Consider the following 21106-nt stretch of genomic DNA (forward strand, 5'->3'; position numbering starts at 1 on the left):
TTGTTCTCAGCTGGCCCCTAAATAAAAATGTGTATTAGTTCAGTGAAAATGGACGTCAAACTAAACTCTTAAACATATAAATGAACTAAAATTACGGCGGGGTTAAACATGTTTTGTGAGATCTCAACCCTCCCCCTATACCTCTAGCCAATGTAGAATAAAGAAACACACAGTGATATGAACAGTAAAACTCAGTTTAAAAGAAGTCCGATTCCGATGTCAGAATAGGTAACAAAAGAAACTAAGCAAAATGACAATGAGGGAATTTATTTTAGTCAATCCCAATAACTGCATAAAGTTTTAACCAAATTAATTTCAACAATACTGTAAAAAGGTGTGCGATATGTAAAACATTGCTTTACATCTGACGGTTAAAGTCTGGTATCTCTTGAACGACAAGTAAAAAGAAAATTCAAAATAAAAATGGAGTTTTTATCAATTCCAACAAAAACATACAGTTTTATCAATATATTAAAGCAAAATCGAGTTAGCAAGTGATATGAGAAAAATAGCCTTAAATCTGTCGGTTAAAGTGACTGCCCTCACCCTGGAACGACCAACCAAAAAAAAAAACATCGGAAAGGGAGTTGCTTCTGTCAATCCTAATGCGTTAAAATTTATTAATGAGAATATGTTAAATCAAATATGAGTTATCGTGCGACATGTTGACAAACGGACGGACTACGGTATACCATAATACGACCCATAGATGAAGGGCGTAAACAAACTGCAAAATATAAAGGCACAGATGTGTACTTAAGTTGGACAAGGCAACACCGATTCCACAAATATCGATTCAAAAGAAGTCTAAGGTCACGTACACTTTCTGAAAATAGTTCATCAAATAAACATAATAACGTAGAGCTAGCGGACAAATAGCCTTCGTCAGAGAAGATTTTTTTCTCCAAAATGAAATAATACGAGAACGCGACTTTTTTAATGTAATATGAATATGTGTTATACTAGACCGACACGCTTAACGTTCTTATTCATAGAAAGACAGACATGTCACCTACTCTGTACCTTATTCTAACTCCTAACCGACCAGTCTTTATCCTCAATCATATATGAGGCGTGATAAGCGTTGAATCAGCAAATACAAATTTTCAAGTCTTTAGTTTGACCTGGTCGGGGACCATTTGGTTTGAACCAGCAACCTCCGGCACTCGGGTCGAGTAAGAGACCAACGAGGCGGCTTAAAATAAAAAAAATCAAATAAATCAAATATTGTCACGTGATATTGCATATTAATTTTCCTCAATAGCTTTATTTAAAAACTCGATCTTATAAATCTTTACAAATACACTTTTACATTTTGTATCTTCTGCATCTCTTTTACAAAATTAATCCATTTCTATCAAGTCTCTCGTTTCTACCGCATGTTAATTTTAATCATTTGCTAATATCATCCCATACCCCCTTCTTAAAAATCTTAATCGTAACTATATGTAAGATATAGCACATTCCATCTTAATTTTACTGTCCCTTTTTCTTTTGTCTGTCAATTACACTTGTGAATTGATTCCTACCTTTTGCCTGCATATTTATATAACACAAATCACTGTAACATAACACAATTATTAAAACAAATATTTTCTCCATTATTAACATTCAGGAAGAGGGATCATAATGTCAGTCGGATGTGGTCATATTTAAAGGGAAGAAAAAAATTACTATACATAGTAAGGCCATACAAAAAAATGTTGGTTTAGGGTTTCCTTCTTAAGAAAGAGAGGATAGGTATGTCAGATTTTTATACCCCCGCTTTACAAAAGTGGGGGTAACTATACTGTTTTACCTCTGTCTGTCCGTCCAGCCATCCGTCCATCCGTCAGTCAATCCGTCAGTCCATCCGTCAGTCCGTCCGTCTGTTCCATGAATATTTTTCGTCGCATCTTTCTCAGGAACTACATTACAAGGATTTCTGAAATTTGGTTTCAGGGTTTATATGAGTCAGCTATACCGTGTGATGAGTTTTCAGATTCATCACTCAACAACTTCCTGTTTACCTTATACTTTTAGCGGGGCGGGGGTATCATTAGTGAACAGTAGCTCACAGATTCACTTGTTTTTAATATTGCTTCTTTTACCTTGAGTATATGGCTAGTATTTTGCTGAGTGATTTTCGTACTAATGAAAGATCACAGCTTTAGAAGTCCCTCTAAAGGACCTCCTGGTGTAACCAAATAAATAACGCATTGAAAATATACTCGTCCTTAATGTGTATTTAATTTGCCTCTAGACGTTAAGCAGCCATCCACCAATAACAGCTAGTAAAGGACTGGTCTTAGAAGTATTATGTGGCATTAAGAACAAAAGCAATCACATTTTTTGTTTATTGTCCTTAAAACAAACACCTACACCCAACTACTCCGTTAAAATATAAATACAAGCAAAAATAAGCAACAAAGAACAACACATATATCTAAAATTATAAAAAAAACAACTACCTAACCGATCTTGACCACAGTATAAATTTCACAGGCATTTTTTCATCTACCATGTTAATAAATCTGTTTTGAACATTCAGCATACATAACGACGACCAAATTAAAGTTTGTTTCTGTGGGATAAAATGAAAATCTGAAGCAGAAAAAAACAAACAGTCTACATGTACAAAACGCTACATGAAATACAAAAAACTGAGCAACACGAATTTTACCAAAAACCGGGGGTGCTATCAGGTGCTCCAAAAGAGTAAGCATATTCTGCTCCATCTGTGGCACCCGTCATGTTGATCATTGTCAGTACAAATTCTGTTTTAAGTCTAATTCGGTGATGTCTCGTACAATCGAGAAAAAAAGGATGGAAAAAAGGGTTGGACAATTGGAGCATACATGTATTAGTGGTCATCTGTGGCATAAACATTCCATAACGGTCATTTGCAAACTACTGTTACTGGCTATTACATGCTTGTACGACACGCATATACATGACGATACTATGCAAATAAATTGTGAATACACATTTCTTAACTAAGCGGACACGGTGAATCGTATGTGTAACATTCTAGCCAACAACGTTACATTGCGCAGTAAAACAAGTCACTCTACTAGGACTCATTGTTCTGACCAATCTTTACTCTAACTATTACATTTGTATATGTCATTATCACTTGCTTGGTGGAAAAGCATCAACTACCAATTTAAAGACTTTGACTTGAACAAGCCAGGGATGCACCCATGATATCCGCATTCAAGGCGAGCACGCTACAACGAAACTAACGATTAAATTTGGGATTTCCAAAAATAAGTGCAAATATCGCGTTATGCACTGTGAATAAAATACCTATATTACAAGTATATTAGTTTTATTTTAAACTTCTATCTCAACAGCTTTCGTATATAAAAGATGTCTTAATGAGACTTACACATTTCTGCTACTGTTTTGATTTATTTTTCAGTTTTTTGTTACCAACCAAACCAAAGAACATTGTCGCGTCTCTACAAACCAATATAAGCATAAAGCATGGAATGAAATGAAGATCAAGTAGAAAGCAAGTTCCGCCTGTACGGAATATTGATTGGCGCAAAGTAAGCGACACTACATATACACTATTCAATGTGTCACGTTACTTAAATGAACTCCTTTCTTTTTCGGTGCTGAGCTTCTAATCCCAGGGCCAGTATCCAATTAATTTTTGTTCAAGTTTTGTATATATGTTTCATAAAGATTCATGTGTTTAATGGAACGTTACACAATTAATGATAATGTGAAGTATAAGGATAAGGATATGTAAATATTATAAGGATAATGATATGTAAATATTATAAGAACAATGATATGTAAATATTATAAGCATAATGATATGTAAATATTATAAGGATAATGAGATGTTATTATTATAAGGATAATGATATGTAAATATTATAAGGATAATGATATGTAAATATTATAAGGATAACGATATGCAAATATTATAAAAAAAAAAGGATATGTAAATATTATAAGCATAATGATATGTAAATATTATAAGGATAATGATATGTAAATATTATTTGGATAATGATATGTAAATATTATAAGTATAATAATATGTAAATATTATAAGCATAATGATATGTAAATATTATAAGCATAATGATATGTAAATATTATAAGCATAATGATATGTAAATATTATAAGCATAATGATATGTAAATAATATAAGGATAATGCTATGTAAATATTATAAGCATAATGATATGTAAATATTATAAGCATAATGATATGTAAATATTATAAGGATAATGATATTCATTATTTTTGTGCGTATATTCATTGCTTGTTGAGCGAAACTATCTGATTCCAAAAGTTATCCTCTCTATACTAAGTCTAGTTACCTTAACGTCTTAGACTTGCAAGTGTATTCTAAGTTTATGTATGAGTTAAATTGGGCTTTCAATTAGCTTTTCAGTAGTTGTGCGTAGTCTTGAATTTTTTTTTTAAATAAAAATAGACTAAAATTGTGACGGCGACAGACGCAAACAGATATCAGATAGATATGCTTTTTTTCGATATTGATCTGTTTTACTTTACCATCATGCGAAAAAGTCTAAACAACGCCAATTATTAATGACGTCATTTGTGGTTTTCATATTTCAGAATATCAAAGATTCAGAGTACATTTGTTCCATGAAATACTGTGTGATTATTTACCCGTCTGCCTCTAGTTTTTGTCCAAAACAAAAGAAGTTCGATAAAATTTTAGAGATATTGGACTTCAAAATTCAAGTAACTGTCCTTCCTAGATTAGTATAATAATTCGTTTGTTAATTTGAGAACCATGAATCAAATGAGTATTCAGTATTGGCAGGTATCCTTCTGACTGATATATTTGACATTTGTGAAATCGTCTGATGGTATCTTCACACCTTTATAAGCCAACGCAATCACGCAAAGAAGTATCATTTCATTGTAAATAGAAAGTCACAATCATTCTTCAAAAACTTAAAACCTTTGAATATGTAAACTCACCGATTTCCTTAAGAGCAAAACCTGTGGCACCTCTAAGTATTAAAGGTCTTCCTCATTTTGCTATTGTTTTCACCTGGAAGCTGCTTTATCCTGTGACGGTAAAAAACTAAGCTCGAAAGTGGCAAGTAATGTTGCTTAATATATTGGTGATTTCATTTTTTTTATCTTCAAGCATCTATGTCGTTGTATATTTAGCAATACCGTAATCACTGGTATTTTTCGCATTGAGACGATTTTAAAAGAATTTCGTAAATTTTTTAAAAGGAAGCGATCTTATTGACTTTAAGAATGCAATGATCAAAGGTTGTATGCGTACTAACATTGAAGTCTAATATCGACCAGGAACAAAATACACGAGGAGTACAATGTACATATGCTGCCAATTCCACGGGTACAAAGTTGAGCTGAATGTTTGAGGGAATTAACCTTTGTCTAATGCATAGACGTTACGCGCGATGTTCGTACATGTTTACAAGCGTAACACAACGTCGCGACGTTTTTATCTACAAAACGTCGTATTTTAAAGGTTTTTTTACGTTTATAATGTGATTGACCATAAATACGTGTTCCTTTGTTTTATTGTTTAGAGTAAAAAAATAGAAACAGGGAATGTGTCAAAAAGACAACAACCCGACCAAAAATGTACAAAACAATCAACGGCCAACAAAGGGCCTTCAACACAGTGAAAAATCCCGCATCCAGAGGCGAACTTGAGAAAGACCCGAAACACTATAATTGATGTATTGATCGGGGAAAGTGTTTGTTTGTATGTGAACAACACACCTTTTTTTCTTTTTTCTTTAAATATGATCAGTATGTGACAAACAATTATTTTAATTCCTTCATTGTTGATTTATATTGTATGAAAAAAACGATAGCAAGAATCGGGAGCTAGCTTGTTTGGAACGTATCGCTTATCGCACATGTATTTACAATTTCTTTTTCACTTTAACATATATTAAGGACATTCCAAGGATATGTACTACTTAATCTATATTTATTTCTTTTGTGAATAAATCAAAGATTATAATTTGTCATAGTAAACTTTATTACACTATCTAAGCTCAACTTTCCATTTCATCTAGTACAGATAGTATGTCCAGATGCACGGCTTCAGGAAGAGTAAGTGCAAATCGAGGAATTCACTCTTAACTGTGGTGAAATATAAATTACAGATGCCTCTGGTACAATTGCCTTTATTCGTCTAATTAATTTATATGACAGTTCTGATATATTTAAGTCTGATTTGAAGTACTGTCCTCGAATGATTTTTGTGTTTTTTCTAAAAGAAACACCCCAATCGTCAACTTCACTTGTTCTTAGTTTTTCAGGACAAGAAGATGCGCGCAATAAATAAAACTCGGCATTTTCTTCATCAGTATAAAGGGCGAGTACTGTTCCCTCTTCAATCAAGTCGGACATTGTATATTCATTGTCGTTTTCGTCGTCGTCTATAGTACCTTTGTCATCAGGTCTAATAGGCACGACCTCTTTGCGACCAATGGCGTTGTTTGTACACATGTTATAATTTCCATTCACACATTCTTCACACGAATAACATGACATATACCTAACTGTTAGTTTTTACGGTTCTGAATTTAAAACTTGGTGTAAACTTCTTATTCCCGGGATAGGTTTATATGCTTTAACCGAATCACGATTAATTGTATCTACAAAGCGAAATATTCTCCTCCTACAATAATGTGACTTCGTATCCTTTAGGTTTTTTTCACAGTAGTTAAAAAATTATGCGCATTTTAAACAACGGCGCTGCCTCGCAAAACTGCTAAATCGACGTGATTTTTAAAAAAAAACCTCCATCAGCATCCTGAGGCCCCTTTGCGTGACTTGTTTCAAAATAGTTCCTTATAAATAGATCGTAATTATTTTCAACACAAATATTTCGCAATGTACCGAAACAATTGCGAGATTTATATTTCACGGGACACCCGTCCGTAAATTCGTGAAAAACATTCACATTGTAACTAATCGAATCAAGATATTCTTTAACCAAAGACTGAACTTTACTAGTAAAACACTGGTCATGTTTTTCATCAGAACTGATTACGAAGAAATGTTCGGTTACGATACAGGGATCATCGGGAAAACTTTCAACACCATCAAGCTCTAAAACAGAATGTTTATAAATGATCGAACCATGAATCGTGACTTCTGTTCTCTGAAAATATGTCGATTGCACCTCCACCATTTCCTTACATGCATAGTTTTCTGAATAGTCATGAATCACAATACAATTATTTTGGGGTAAATTTTCCTTTAGAGATTTGAGTTGAACATTTTGCCAGTATGCGCGAAATTGATGACCTGCAAAATGATCTAAAACATGTTCAAAGTGTGCAAACATTTCAGACGGCTTTGAGCATTTCATACTAATGTGAGTTTTCTTTTATTATGCACTGTTATATACTCATATTTTTCCCAACTTACAGTTGGAGCCTCTGGGTGGTCACTAAGTTCCTGATCGGAGAAATCAAGTAAGCGCACACCACATTCGATGCATTTTCTATCAAGACAGGCTTTATTAAAACAGTCATTTGTTGTGTCTTTGCCACACAAAGTAGCAACCGCTATGTCGGTAAGATGCTCATATACGGGGAACCTATTTTTTTCTTCTTCCGATAATTGCGGGTGACTATGTTTCTTTCTAAACTCCATACACTTCAGAATAAGGACTTAGCCTCGACATGATAACGACAGCAACACGTGAGTCTGTCCTTTGGAGAAGCTGCTCTAACGAAAAATGGTTTCAAACGTTCAAAAGTTCTTTGGTTCATACTGATCTCAGGATATTTAATTTTGAATTCATGAAATATTTCTGTATAGTATGTTTTGAAAATTGTTTTGGTGCGATTCGAACACGTTTAATATCTGTTTTATTTGGGGACGGCCGGGAATTGTCGGGGTGCAACCAAAAGTCATATGCAATTTATTTGTATTTCATGAGAAATTGCGTCTTTTCTGGTTTTCCTTTGAATATATTTCCAACAGGACCCTTCTGAACTTAAAATTTTGGCTCTAACATTTTTTCCGCCGGAAATTTGTTTTACAGGAAGTCCTATTTTTTTTGCTAATAAAACCTTTTTCTTTTCATTTTGAACATTTGATCCATTTGTAGACGCCGTTATGATGCTGATTGCAGTTCTTGCACCATCTGTTCTTAACAACTTGGTTTTGTCGACAATTTCACGTAAATCGTGGATAACCGCCTTTCCTAGGTGTATGTCGTTTTTATCTTCTGGCGTTACAACAACCTTTATTTTTTCCAAATTGGAAACTGTCGGTGATTTTTTACTGCTTAAGTAAGAAGCCATTACTGCAGTTTTTCGGTTCGGCGTTAATGGTAAAGATTGTTTTAATTTTTTTAAGGTGCGACTTTTTTCCGTTCTATTTGCGAAAGTTTTCCGATATAGGGATATTTGCTCAACTACGGCAGTTTCCTTCGCAAAAGGATTGTTTTCTTTTTGTTTCCTTTTCTCTTTTCTCTTTTTTTGCTTTTTCTCTCTTTTCTCCTTTTTATTGCTGAATTTGTCATTGAAAGTGTTTGTTTTGGCTGTTTTGTTTCATTACTTAGTTTCTTTTTCAAATTATAATTTTTGTTTTTTTCTTTCATTTTCTCAATTTTCTTTGCTTTCCAGAGTTTTATTCTATCTGCGGCAGAAATCTTTACTTCTGTAAATAAAAGTTTATAGGGTCTCGGTCAAAGTTACATCTATTAATACAAATATCAACTGAAAGTATATAAATATGACAAATATTCATATCATAACCGTTTTCATAATTTCTGGAATTATTAAAAAAATATTTCGTAACGTTCAAAGCAAAACTTCGACTGAAACGTTGTTTTAAAGCAAGTGCGACATTCTTGTAAGACTCCGCAAAATCGACGGTGCTTTTTAACTACTTAGTCTTATTGAAAATTAATGTATTTTAGATTTTTGAAAAATTAAGAAAAATAACATTTAAAATAATCATAAAATTCTACCATTATTAAATAATATAGAGCTCTTATAATGGTAGAATTTTATGATTTTTTTAAATGTTATTTTTCTTAATTTTTCAAAATTCTAAAATACATCCATTTTCCATTAGTAGTAAATATAAAATTCTACCATTATAAGAGCACTGATAAGCAAACAATTGACGTAAATTTGAGTTGAGTTTGTTTTTATGTCAAAAAATGGCGGTGCGACAACCTTGTAAGCCTTTGAAAAATCGCTCATAAATTAGCAGATATCATTTTTCAGGATATTTGTCTTTAAATTCATAAAATTAAGCAAATTAACATTGATGTAGTAAATACAAATACTAACCTTTTTCCATTTTAGATAAATGTTTTTTGATTCTCAAATCTGTAATCCCAATTTTTTTTCCCGTGGGACAGATTTGCTCTTGTAGTATGGAACGCTTTTTTTTCTATGACGTCATTATAACGTCATAAAAAATGCATAAAAGACTGAAGGAACCTTTCTGTTAAATAATGGAAAAAACCGTTTTTCAAAATATTAAATAGTTTAGACGAAAATCATAGTTTAGTGGTTACAATAAATGAAATATGTTACGCGGGACAGCCTAAAAACAGCCGGTTTTTTTTTAAATGAAGCTTGTCGCATACAGCATAAAACATAGTTTCAACAATTATTTTTTTCGTTTTTATTTCAAAAAACATTATTTTTTAAAATACGTACAATAGCAATGAATATGATATCACAAAATTATATATTTTGGACTTGCATCTTGCCAACTACACCGATTTTCCAATGAGGTACGAACATCGCGCGTAACGTCATACAATATACTCTAAGTTCATTATAAGCGTCTTCTTATTTCTATATAATTAAATATACGTACGTAGATTACGTTGGTATAGATGACGCACGTATGTTAAAATACAGATTTCCTTTTGCAGAATTGTTCTACATCACAATCACGAATATCTATTTCTATCTATTCATGAAAACTAGTTTTACAAAATATATGAAACAAATGTAGAGCAGATGATTGCATCGTTCAAAATAAAGAAAATAATAAGTCCGCCGAATTAAATATTATGTAATACCACTGACTCGATATCCTCTCAGTCTCCATGTTTAAATACGACATTTTTTAACAGGAAAGTAAACAAATTGATGATACATATACGCTTTATTTTTCAAAAACTAAAATCGGAAGTGTTATTATCGTACAAGTACACATATTACAAGTATATTTTATTATTAATTAACTTTGAAGGACACTAACCATCATGTTGGACAAAATGGTACTATTCTTTGTTATATTGCAGCTTTTTGGTAAGTATGTTTTATTTATTTTAAATGCATAGTATTTTACATTTTAAAGAAACTTTTGATATATATTTATTCAAATATTATAATACTCTCTTAATACAGAGATTTCGATCTACTACGCATTTTATTGAGTGCTTATAAACACGTAAAACATTGTACAGTAAATATGATATGTAAGTTATTGAATGATAACGGAAAAGAAAGAATAGTCAAATAATGTTATCGGTGAATAGATACATGTAGTTACATGTTGACGGTGAATAGATACATGTAGTTACATGTATGCAGTGATTAATAAGGTCATAAATTGTGAATTGCAAAAAATCATATGCATATTCAATTTCATCTAACCTGTTAGCAGGATTGTGTTTGTTTTGTTTTGTTTTGTTTTTTTGTTGTGTCTAGTTTTGTTGGGGTTTTTTTTGTATCTTGTGTATTCTTTTTTTTTTCTTGAGCGGCAGTATCTATCCGACAGCTATAATAGCTACATGTACATTGTCTAGCTATCTTTCTGTAGAAGTTAGCACATTTATACTCAGCTTTCTAATTTGTTTGCCAGTTGTTGTTTTTTCAAGTTCAAATTAGTGGTCATCCTATTGGTACATGTAGCTGCACTGTGCTGTTTATTATATTGCGTGCCTTAGTTTTTCGACATACGGTCTAGTTAGACAACCAAAATGTGGGGGCGGGGGTCTTGTGAGCACGTAAAACTGGTTTCACCCATCAGATTATGCGGTGACATTGACCTGTTGAAAGGGGTCTTGAAAGTACTGTGTCACAAATGAAATTACCCTTTTCAGACATTGAACTTCGACTTGATACAGTGGTAACACGACAAATGCAGCACTTCTATCTTTTAGAATGTAGTATCCTTTCTCATCAAAGATCTAGTTGAATAACTTATGTTTTTGTCAATATAGATCTTTATGTAAACACTAAAGATTTGGTATGATTGCCAATGATACACTTACATGTATCCACCAGAGACCAAATGACGCAAATGTAAACAACTGTAGGTAACCGTACTGTCTTCAACAATAAGCACAATTGTAAAGTCGACTACGACAGGAACCACTATGGCAAAATGTAAAACATATAATTAAATATACTTTACTATTTTGTTTTAGTAGGTGTTTTGGATGCCTATAGGGACTGTACTTACTACAGCTATGGATATAATGAGGTCGGAAGTTACTGTTCATACTATAGCAATTCCTACTATCGCCGTGTGTACATAGTGTAAGTATATTATATTCATTTGCGATATTATCCTTTCAAAATGAATTTGTTGAACTGATTATGCATACATGTATGTATGCCATCGCTTAATAATCAACTCACTATTTAAATCATTAATTCAGTATTTTAGTCATCAATTCACTATTTAAATCTTTAGTTCCCTATTTAAGTAATTAATTCCCTTATTTAATCATTAATTCACTATTTTATCTAATTTCAAAAAGCTATGTCAGTATCTTTGTTGACCATTTTTTTTGCATCAATGCATAATCTATTAATTTCGAATGCAATTGTTGTGATATTTAACGTTTACTGCAAAATAAAAAATAAAAATCTAAAATTTTATAAATGTTGGTTTATGTCCGTCCGTTCGTAACAAATCGTTTCCGTTCTTTAACTTTTTAACCCTTTTGAGGTTCAGTAGTGAAAATTGGCATTATTTTGAACTACTAGAAGTTGTTTCGTATACAAGGAGGTAAACTCTACAATAAAATACAAGGTTAAAGAAGCCCACCACCCCCACCCCTTTCCCCTTCGTGCATATGTACACAAATCCTGTCCGCTCTTTAATTTGAAAGCCACTTGAAGTTTATATATGAAAGTTAGCTTGATTATTCACCATTTCTAGAAGGTGTGTCATGTACACTGTACAATGAAAAAAACCTACATTGAATGTCATAAAGACCTACATTGTAGTACATTACATGTAGCTATCCCTAAGCAAACATAAACATCGTTTCCCTTCTTTGACTTCAAAATCCCCTGGAGTTCAGGGATGATATTCTTCTGACTATTTACCACAACTAGAATTATAGTTGCATACACAGAATTAACCCTTCTTTGAAAGTCCGACACATATATATTTTGTTGTCATAAATCAAATCTAAAAATAGATAAGAAATCTTCACAAATGTACAGCTTAAAAACATAGACATGGTCCTACCTTCATTTTTTCATATTTCACAAATGAAATTATATCTGTATCTGAATGTCAATAAGATTCCGAAGAGTTGAAATTGGCCATTCAGGACCCGAACGAGTCCATCGATACGCCCAGCGATTAAGGATCGTTGGGCGTAACTTCCTCCCAAAGTTTCTGAAATTTACCAACTAATCGACAATCCATAATATAATGGTATATATTTTTTTTTTCAGATCAGCTCCAATTATAGTGGTAATAGTCCTTGGGGCCCTTGTTGGACTTGGCATATTCATTGCAATACTGGTGTTTGTATGCTGCAGACGTGGTCGTCGAACAACAGGCGTGATTGTAAGCGGAAATTCCGCTCAGCCTACAACAGGTTATATCTATCCAACCAATCCAAACAGTAAGTTCATGCATGTTACCCTTGCACCTCTAAATGGGAACCCTTTAATCAGGTGACAGGGTACATATACGCTCCACAAGGAGCGTTCTTGGTAATGCAAGTGGACTAAAATACGCAGTCCTGTCTTCGCAAATGCTTAGCACGTGTTTAAAGAGTATTACGACCCAAACACTAAAAAAAGACCACTCCAACATCTCTCGTTAATTGCAGTTTCAGTAATGATAATTGCTTAGACTAAATCGTCGGAGATAAAAATATATTTCTAAGACTTGTGGTAGTCAAACGTAGTTTCTATTTGGGTGCAATACAAATTCTCTGTTAAAATGCAATGATAATTGCTTAGACTAAATCGTCGGAGCTAAACATATATTTCTAAGACTTGTGGTAGTCAAACGTAGTTTCTATTTGGGTGCAATACAAATTCTCTGTTCACATGCATTTTCAAGTTGAGTCCGCAGGGATTCAAATTACCGTTGGTCCGAGGTCCGTGACCTTCCATTTACGGGTTTCGGACCTTCCCACCCGACGGACTTTCGTATTTTTGCAGGTTAAAAAAAAATTAAAAAGCATTTTGAACAAAAATATAAGTCTAGTATAAAAATAATCTTAAAATATGCAACTATACTGAAAGGAAACTTTATATGATAGCTTCAATTCTTGACAATTGATTTGATGTGTAGTCACGTGATTGGTCGTTGTACAAGATACCGGGAAACTGGAGGATATAATATTAGAACATACAATTTTAAGTAGTAAACGGTATGAGTCAGTTTGGTTTTGGGGTGACCTCTTCCAAAAGAAACCCTGATGAAACGGGTGATACAGCGGGTGTGATTGATGAAAAGGCTTAACACAGCCCAAAGACAGGATCTTAAAAAATACCAAATATATGACAGGGAAAACCGAGAACGTAGATTTTTCCCACACACAGTGAAAGGGAAGGTGTCCTAGTTCGTTGGACAAAACTTTATAACTTTAACCCCTTAAAATATCATGATGAAAAAATTCCTCCCAGCATCTACCGTATATATCTTGCCAAAATATGTGGTTAAGAGAAACTGACCCCAAGTAGTTTGAAAACAAACTGTTATCTGACACAAACTTAGGACAGTGTGCTCTAAAGCAGCAATTGAAACCAAAACAATTTAAAGGTACAAAGTGTTATTTATGTATTTTAACACAGTGTATAGTGTTGGGGAAAAGGGTCATTTTCTGGCTGAATTTATTAAAGAAATTTAGAAAAAAATGAGGTAAATGTAGTAAGATATAGTGAGTACTTTGGAATGGTAAGCATTTTCAGTTTTTTATAAATTGCATTTTCAATAAGAACTGGACATTCAAAGAAAAAAGGAGGACTTTTAAGTATTTTTGATCAAAGGTCCTGGATCTTCCATTGCCTTTAGTAAATTTGAACCCCTGCAGTTCTGTTCATTTTATAGCATCCATTTAATGTTTGTCGCTTCGTTATAAATGTTTTTTGTGCTAATACAACGTAGATATCACACACCAACAATCTATCAGAAACTTGTAGCCCACAGGTAAGTGCTATGCGGGATACTTGAAAACATAACTTAAAATATGATTCCGATCAAATATTCATTCGTTCGTTGCTTTAATAAAACACCACCAACCCCCCCAAAACAAATACAAAAATACAAAAACGACAACGACAACAAAAACAAAAACAAAGGAAAAGAAAGTAAAGAGACGGAAGACCAAACGGATACTTTTATTTATGCTGAATTTGTGTAATTAAACTCATCAAATTGTGTATGCCGGACGCGCGTTTCGTCTACAAAAAAACTCACCAATGACGCTGGAATAAAAAAAGTTTTAAAAAAGCCAAATATAGTACGAAGCTGTAGAGGACCCAAAATTCCAAAAGGTTTTGCAAAATCACATATATTTTACTGTCATCGACAGTCACTCAAGAAAAGACTTATTATCACCAAATATATTTATAAAAGACAAATTCTACGGACACATTACTGAGGCAAATACGTTGAACTATCTTCCAAACAGAATAATTCACAGTACGTTTCATATTTATTATAGCTGGAGTAAAATTCACTCATATGGGAATTAAATGATATGTGTAGTAAAAAAAAACAACATCTGCATGTGTGCATCCCATGATTAAAAGAGGATACGCGGTATACATTGTACGCCAATACTCAAAGCAACAAAAAAAAAGAAAACGTCCTTCTTAACGTGTTTATTTGTATGCATGCTTCCATACTTACTTTCAATAAAATCAAAAGGAATGCAGAATATTTAATAGCATATTTTTGTTTAAACATCATGCATTTTTAAAAAAGTGAACACTCACTCAGTGTGGTACTTCTTATATGATTTTGAGCATTAGGAATTTTTTAGTATAATTTGTTAAATTTGATAACTTCAAATGGTAACTTCTTTCGTATCAATTCACATCAAAACATAATTTTTCATAAAACATTTAATTTTTTTTTTATTAACAAATGACGATTTCTAAAAAATGAAAAGAACTGTATAATTAGGAAAAAACTACTTTTTCTTAGGTTATGATGTCAAAACGGTACCATCTGGTACTTGTATTACTTTGTGAGTAAATTGGTCTATTTAACACATCGGTTAACTCCGGAAAATATAACAGCTTTTAAAAATCTATCCTTAAATAGCAATTTTAATTCCTACGCATCATGTGTATATTTTTTTACATAAGCTGGTGCTGTGTCATATCCTGGCGGTAATCAACCTGCTACTGGGTACTACGGTGGAAATCCTGTTCCTACTGGATATCATGCTGGAAATGCTGCTCCTACTGGGTACCATGGTGGAAACGCTGTTCCTACTGGATACAATGCTGACAATGCTGCTCCTACTGGATACCATGGTGGAAATGCTGCACCAGCTGGGAACTATGGAGACAACAAACCAATAAATACTGGACCAAAACCACCTGCATACAACAGTGCAGTTCCATCATGAAACAAGACGATACTGTTCCATTATAGACTTCATTAGATATATAAACTTAATAAGGAAACATATTTCCTTTGACTATAACCTTACACGCGCATATATGTAATTCACATATAAGTGTAAATGTACATCACAACAACTTGATTTTTTTTTTTTTTTTTCAGAAATATTTTTATTACCAAGATATTTACCTCTTACCTCTTATCCAAACGATATTAAAAAAAAAATTCTGTAAATCATCTGTGTGTGCATATTAAGTTAGACAATCAAACAAACTATATGATTTGGTAAAATATTGGATACCTGGCCATCAGTTCCACTGTATAAAAATCCATATTTCGATTTATTTATTTTTTTTCAAATTTCTAAGTGTTAGCCTCAAATTTATCTTTATACATGTACCTGACTTACTTTTATAAATTCACAACTGAAGTAACGAAACCCGAACATGCTAAAACGGAACCGGTCTCAGGCTAAATTAATCCCTACAAATGTACTTAAAACAATAATGCATACTAAGTCTAGTAATCCGTACTTGTACAGTACAACATTATCTGTCATTCTTATCTAAACTTTGTCTGAAATGTTTTTTTCATAAAATTTCCATTTCTTTGAATGAGTTTGAATATATTGTTCAGATATTATCATTTCAGTAAATACAGGTCTGTTCAGACATTAAAGTCAATCCTGAAATGCTCAGTTAAGTAGGACAAAATGTTTTCCCTGTGAATTTGTTAATTTGAAGGTAATATTTATTTTTAGTTAATTGTTTTGTCATAAGTCAGTTTTTTTTTAATTGTTTTCCAGTTTGCCTTGCGAGGGCCTTTTATAGCTGATTTTACTGCTTGTGTTTTGCTCATTCTTGAAGACCGTACGTTGATATATAGTTGCTGAAATCCACGTTATTTTTACTCAAATTTAGTTGGATAAAGTCATTACTAAATCATTAAAACAGGTTGAGCTAGGTCGTTAAAACGAGTTACTACGTCGCTATGACAAGTTAGCTAAGTCTTTATAACGAGTTAGATAAGTCGCTTTAACGAGTTAAAATTAAAATTAAAAACAATTCCCCATGGCACGTACCGGCTTCAGTAGACTTGAGCTATTACATATACTTTGTTGAACAGTTCTCTCAGAACTGTGACCGTTTAATTCAGATTATTAAGTAGTAACATATTTCCAATTATCCCTAGCTTTAAACCTAAGGCTTATAACCTTGATCATGTAGATTTGCAAACTTAAATCATTACAAACATCTTTATTAAATACAATTGGCTGCAACTATATTTAAAGCTTAATGCAGATAATTATATGAATACATTGAGATAGCGGTATGTCCAAAGACGAGTCCAGAAGTACCAATCTTTTTATTATTACAATTCATACTCTTCGGATTCCTTTAAAGTCACGAATGCAAAAGACTTCTAGGGTTCACATACGTGCTGCAACAATGACATAGTAACTGCCTTACTATCCACCAGTACCAAAATGAAGCAAATATAACTAGTTACACGTGTTATTTTCCCAATTGTGTCTACACAGCACGAACAAAGAAAAGCATATGTAGCAAGTCGATATTGGAGAAAAACGGTATGTCAAAGCCCTTTTCAACAGATTTTTATAGTTTTTCTTTTTTCAGTGATTGTCTTTTGTGTATCTTATTTGTTTCTCGTTTATTGTTTTCTATATAAATCAGGCCGTTGGTTTTCTCGTTTGAATTGTTTTACATGTGTCATTTCGGGACTTTTTAAATCTTGCTACTAGTATATGCGGTATGAGTTTTGGTCAATGTTAAAGGTCGTACGGTGACCTATAGTTCCTGTTGGAGAGTTACATCATTGGCAATCATACCACATCTTGATATTTTTTATATTTATCAAAACTTATGGCGAAAAACTGAATGGCTTTACACACCTCAGAAGTGATACGTTTTGTTTGTTGCGATCCTAGTGATCATAAGACAGTGTAATATTAACAGTTTCAATGTATGGATCACATTTATTAACCTAAAATGTGATTTTTTTCAAAGGCATAATTAACTCTATTTTTTTCTTCACAAGTTTTCATATGTATGCTCTACTATACAAAGCATTGTTTGATCATTTTCTATTTTACCGATGTGATCAGCTACGTCATATGTGTCATCAACTGAATGATCGTACACATCGTCAGAGGTGATACTCTTATGTCTGTTGCGATGCGCATGATCATAAATGTCATCCACAGTTTCAATATACGGATCATCATCTATAACGACTTCACTACATATTGGCGATGCTAGTTCATAATTATTTGCAGTAGCTGTGGTCTGATGGCTTCTATCGTATCCAGTTTCTACCGGATCAAGGGTGAAGTAAACAGCTGATGACACATGTGGTATATCGCTTTTGTTGATTGGTTCCTTGGTTGTTCGGAATGATCCGGTGTCAAGCTGATCGATCGTGAAATAACTAGATGATGGCACGTTATGTACTTCGCCGTTCTTTATTTCTGAGAATGCAATATTTTGATGACCACAATATGTGTATGATTCTGATTTCACCATTCCATGTGGTATTTTGTCTTTCTGTTGTTCAACTAAGGTGTGGCAAGTAAAACATCTACAGAAACAATGAGAAAAAAGCAGCTTATTTTGAAGTTTGTATATTATTCTAATGACCCTTGAAAAAATAGCCCTTGTCTGATAGTCAAAATGACTTGTTCATCAATCAAATAAAATGTATGACATTAGTTCAGATGTAGTGTTTTATAGTAGATACAAAAGAGAGGCAAAAGACACCAAAGGGACATTCAAACTCATAAGTCGAAAATAAACTGACAGCCATGGCTAAAAAAAAAGACCAACAGACAAACAACAACACACAAAACACAACATAGAAAGCTAAAGACTGAGCAAGAACCCATCAAAAAACGAGGGGTGATCTCAGATGCTCCTAAAGGGTAAGCAGATCCTGTTCCACATATGGAACCCGTCGTGTTGCTTAATTATAAACCCGGTGATAAGTCTAATTCGGTAGTCACATTCAGGGAAAAGGGGACAGAATTGTTGTTACGACAATTGGAACTTATCCGTCGACATATGTGAAACAGATATTCCATCAAGGTCAACCAACTAGCGATAGCGTCCGTAGAATTTACGAAAGGATGATTTCAACTTCACCACTTGGAACTCTTGGTTTAATAGCTTCCTTGTGAGTAGCAACCCTCTATCAAGGAAATCATGATAGGAAATACAAGCCCTGGAATATCGTATCAACTGGGAGATGTATGCTCCGTATGCAGGCGCTGCTGCGCTATAATATTTTGGTTTTTTTTTTCAAAAAGATCTTAGTGAAAAATCCAAAGTTTTGTAATAAACTGTGGTTCTTTTTGCGATCATATGGTCCATTGTAAATGTACATATACAATATGTACCGCTTCGTCTATTAACTTGTGTGTGAATTTTTCAACAGAAACAATCAAAGATCTTCCACCAACACCGCGTTCTCCAAATAAAAAAAAAAACAAAAAAAAAACAACACACAAAGTTACGACAAATATTAATACTGATTTGTAACAGGCACGGAATCTTGGACTGGGTTAAGCTTTGTTTTTAGATCCAAATCCCCCCTTCTTCTCCCTTTCCCCACCATCCTTGTTCAACTCGATCAGTTGACTGTTAAAACGTACAAAATTGAAAACAAAAAAACCAAAAAAACAACAATAATCAATATCATACAGTCATGTTCAAATCCATAGCCTCTGAAAGACAACTTTTTAATTTTTGCTTATGTCTTTGACATACACTCCACATTTCTTTTTGTTCACACATTTAACAGCAGATAGAACTACTAGTTCAATCATGTCTAAGGTTTTTGTGTAATGCATTAATTGTACAGTAGCTAAATGGCGTCTTACACTTTCTTCCTCAGGTGCATAATCATTCACTAATTGGCACATGGAGTGCAGTATGTTAACCCATTAAAGATTCTAGAGCATCTGATAATCTATAAATAGCACATAGCTGAGAGGGTGATAAAGCAGATTGTTACCCCGAGAAAACATTATCAACCGCGGCGAAGCCAAAGTCGACAATGTCTTTTCAAGAGGTAACAATCTGCTCTATCCCCCTCTCAGATATGTGTTATTTAATTTATTATACTGAATGTTCTGTTATTACTGTCTATTAAATCTAATAGAATATATATAACGTCTTGTACATAACAACCATCCGTAGTTAATAAAGCGCACAATTGATCAAGCGTCTCCATGAAGGGTAATGGAGTATTTGCCATGAGATAGAGTAAATTGTCTCCCTCGTAATAAGCAATAAAAATATGGCATTTTGAGTTCTCACTGCCTTAGATTTAAGTGTTGTCTACTAATTATACATACGTGCACGGTTTATGACCATTTTTTAGTTGTCACGTTCACGATTTTTTAGTTTTGCTCTCAGACTAAATATTTTAAACTTTTTTGTTAATTCGATCGATGATATTCAAGACTCTACCAGCAGATGGTGCATCACAAATCACACCGTTTTCTTTCGCTTTCGAAGTAATCCGAATTGTATCATGTCAGAGCCTTTTATAGCTTATTTTACGCTTTGGGTTTTGCTCATTGTTGAAGTCTGAACGATGACGTGTAATTGTTTATAGTCTCTTCCTTGAGTCTTTTTGGGATAGATGTCCAACTGAAATCATACCACATCTCTTCATATTTACATTTATGTTAGTAGAACTATCGAGGACATGATAAGACCTAAATCATGACGTCAATGAACACATTGTTTATGATACACGGGGAAAGGGTAGACATGTTTGTGATTCAGCGCGCGTCTTATTAAACACGTAAAACATAAAAATGTACATGTATGTTGTTTTCAGTACTAAAATCACATTACCTTTTTGCTAAGAAAAAAAACAGTGTAAATGATACAATCACTACTGCTCCACCAATTACACAGATCAGTATTATAACTGTTGAAATAAAAACTTATTCATATTTGACAAATCTACATTAAACGACATATATACATTTATTTATTATAAACTTTCTCAGACCTGAAGGATGGTACCTCCACCCCCCTGGGCATACAGTAAAACTCATGCTAACGAGGGAGTCCGTTTATTTGTACGGGTTGTATAAAGACGCAGCCACGTCAAGTCGGATTAAATCGAAAGTCGTGTACAGGAATACAACAATGGGCTCTTTTTTTTTTAGATACCATTGCAATAACGTTCTGAGGGTGTCGTAAATTGATGTTCCTTGCAACATTTTCCAGTAATAGACGAAAAATCAGTTATTCATCCCAGTCTACTATTTTTCAAAAT

General features: G+C 33.3%; 1 protein-coding gene and 1 long non-coding RNA gene across 3 annotated transcripts; one reads left to right on the top strand and one right to left on the bottom strand.

Moving 5' to 3' along the window:
* Positions 1-10112: 10112 nt before the first annotated feature.
* On the top strand, positions 10113-16420 carry LOC127707522 (uncharacterized). 2 transcript variants are annotated; one of them, XM_052212105.1, is made up of 4 exons: positions 10113-10266; positions 11391-11502; positions 12658-12830; positions 15535-16420. In XM_052212105.1, exons 1-4 carry the CDS (start codon positions 10221-10223, stop codon positions 15798-15800), a joined length of 597 nt encoding a protein of 198 aa, XP_052068065.1. In that variant the 5' UTR covers positions 10113-10220; the 3' UTR covers positions 15801-16420. The 2 variants fall into 2 exon arrangements, with proteins under 2 accessions (XP_052068065.1, XP_052068066.1); XM_052212106.1 differs by having other exon boundaries at positions 11394-11502.
* A 1360-nt stretch (positions 16421-17780) lies between these two features.
* Positions 17781-20753, bottom strand: LOC127707534 (uncharacterized). Its single transcript, XR_007984956.1, has 2 exons — positions 20677-20753; positions 17781-18394 (listed from the first exon to the last, which is right to left on the bottom strand). It is a non-coding gene; the product is annotated as an uncharacterized LOC127707534 (long non-coding RNA).
* Between the last annotated feature and the right edge of the window lie 353 nt (positions 20754-21106).

The sequence above is a fragment of the Mytilus californianus genome, unplaced genomic scaffold (genome assembly GCF_021869535.1).
Source record: "Mytilus californianus isolate M0D057914Y unplaced genomic scaffold, xbMytCali1.0.p SCAF_7, whole genome shotgun sequence".
Taxonomy (NCBI): Eukaryota; Metazoa; Mollusca; class Bivalvia; order Mytilida; family Mytilidae; genus Mytilus; species Mytilus californianus.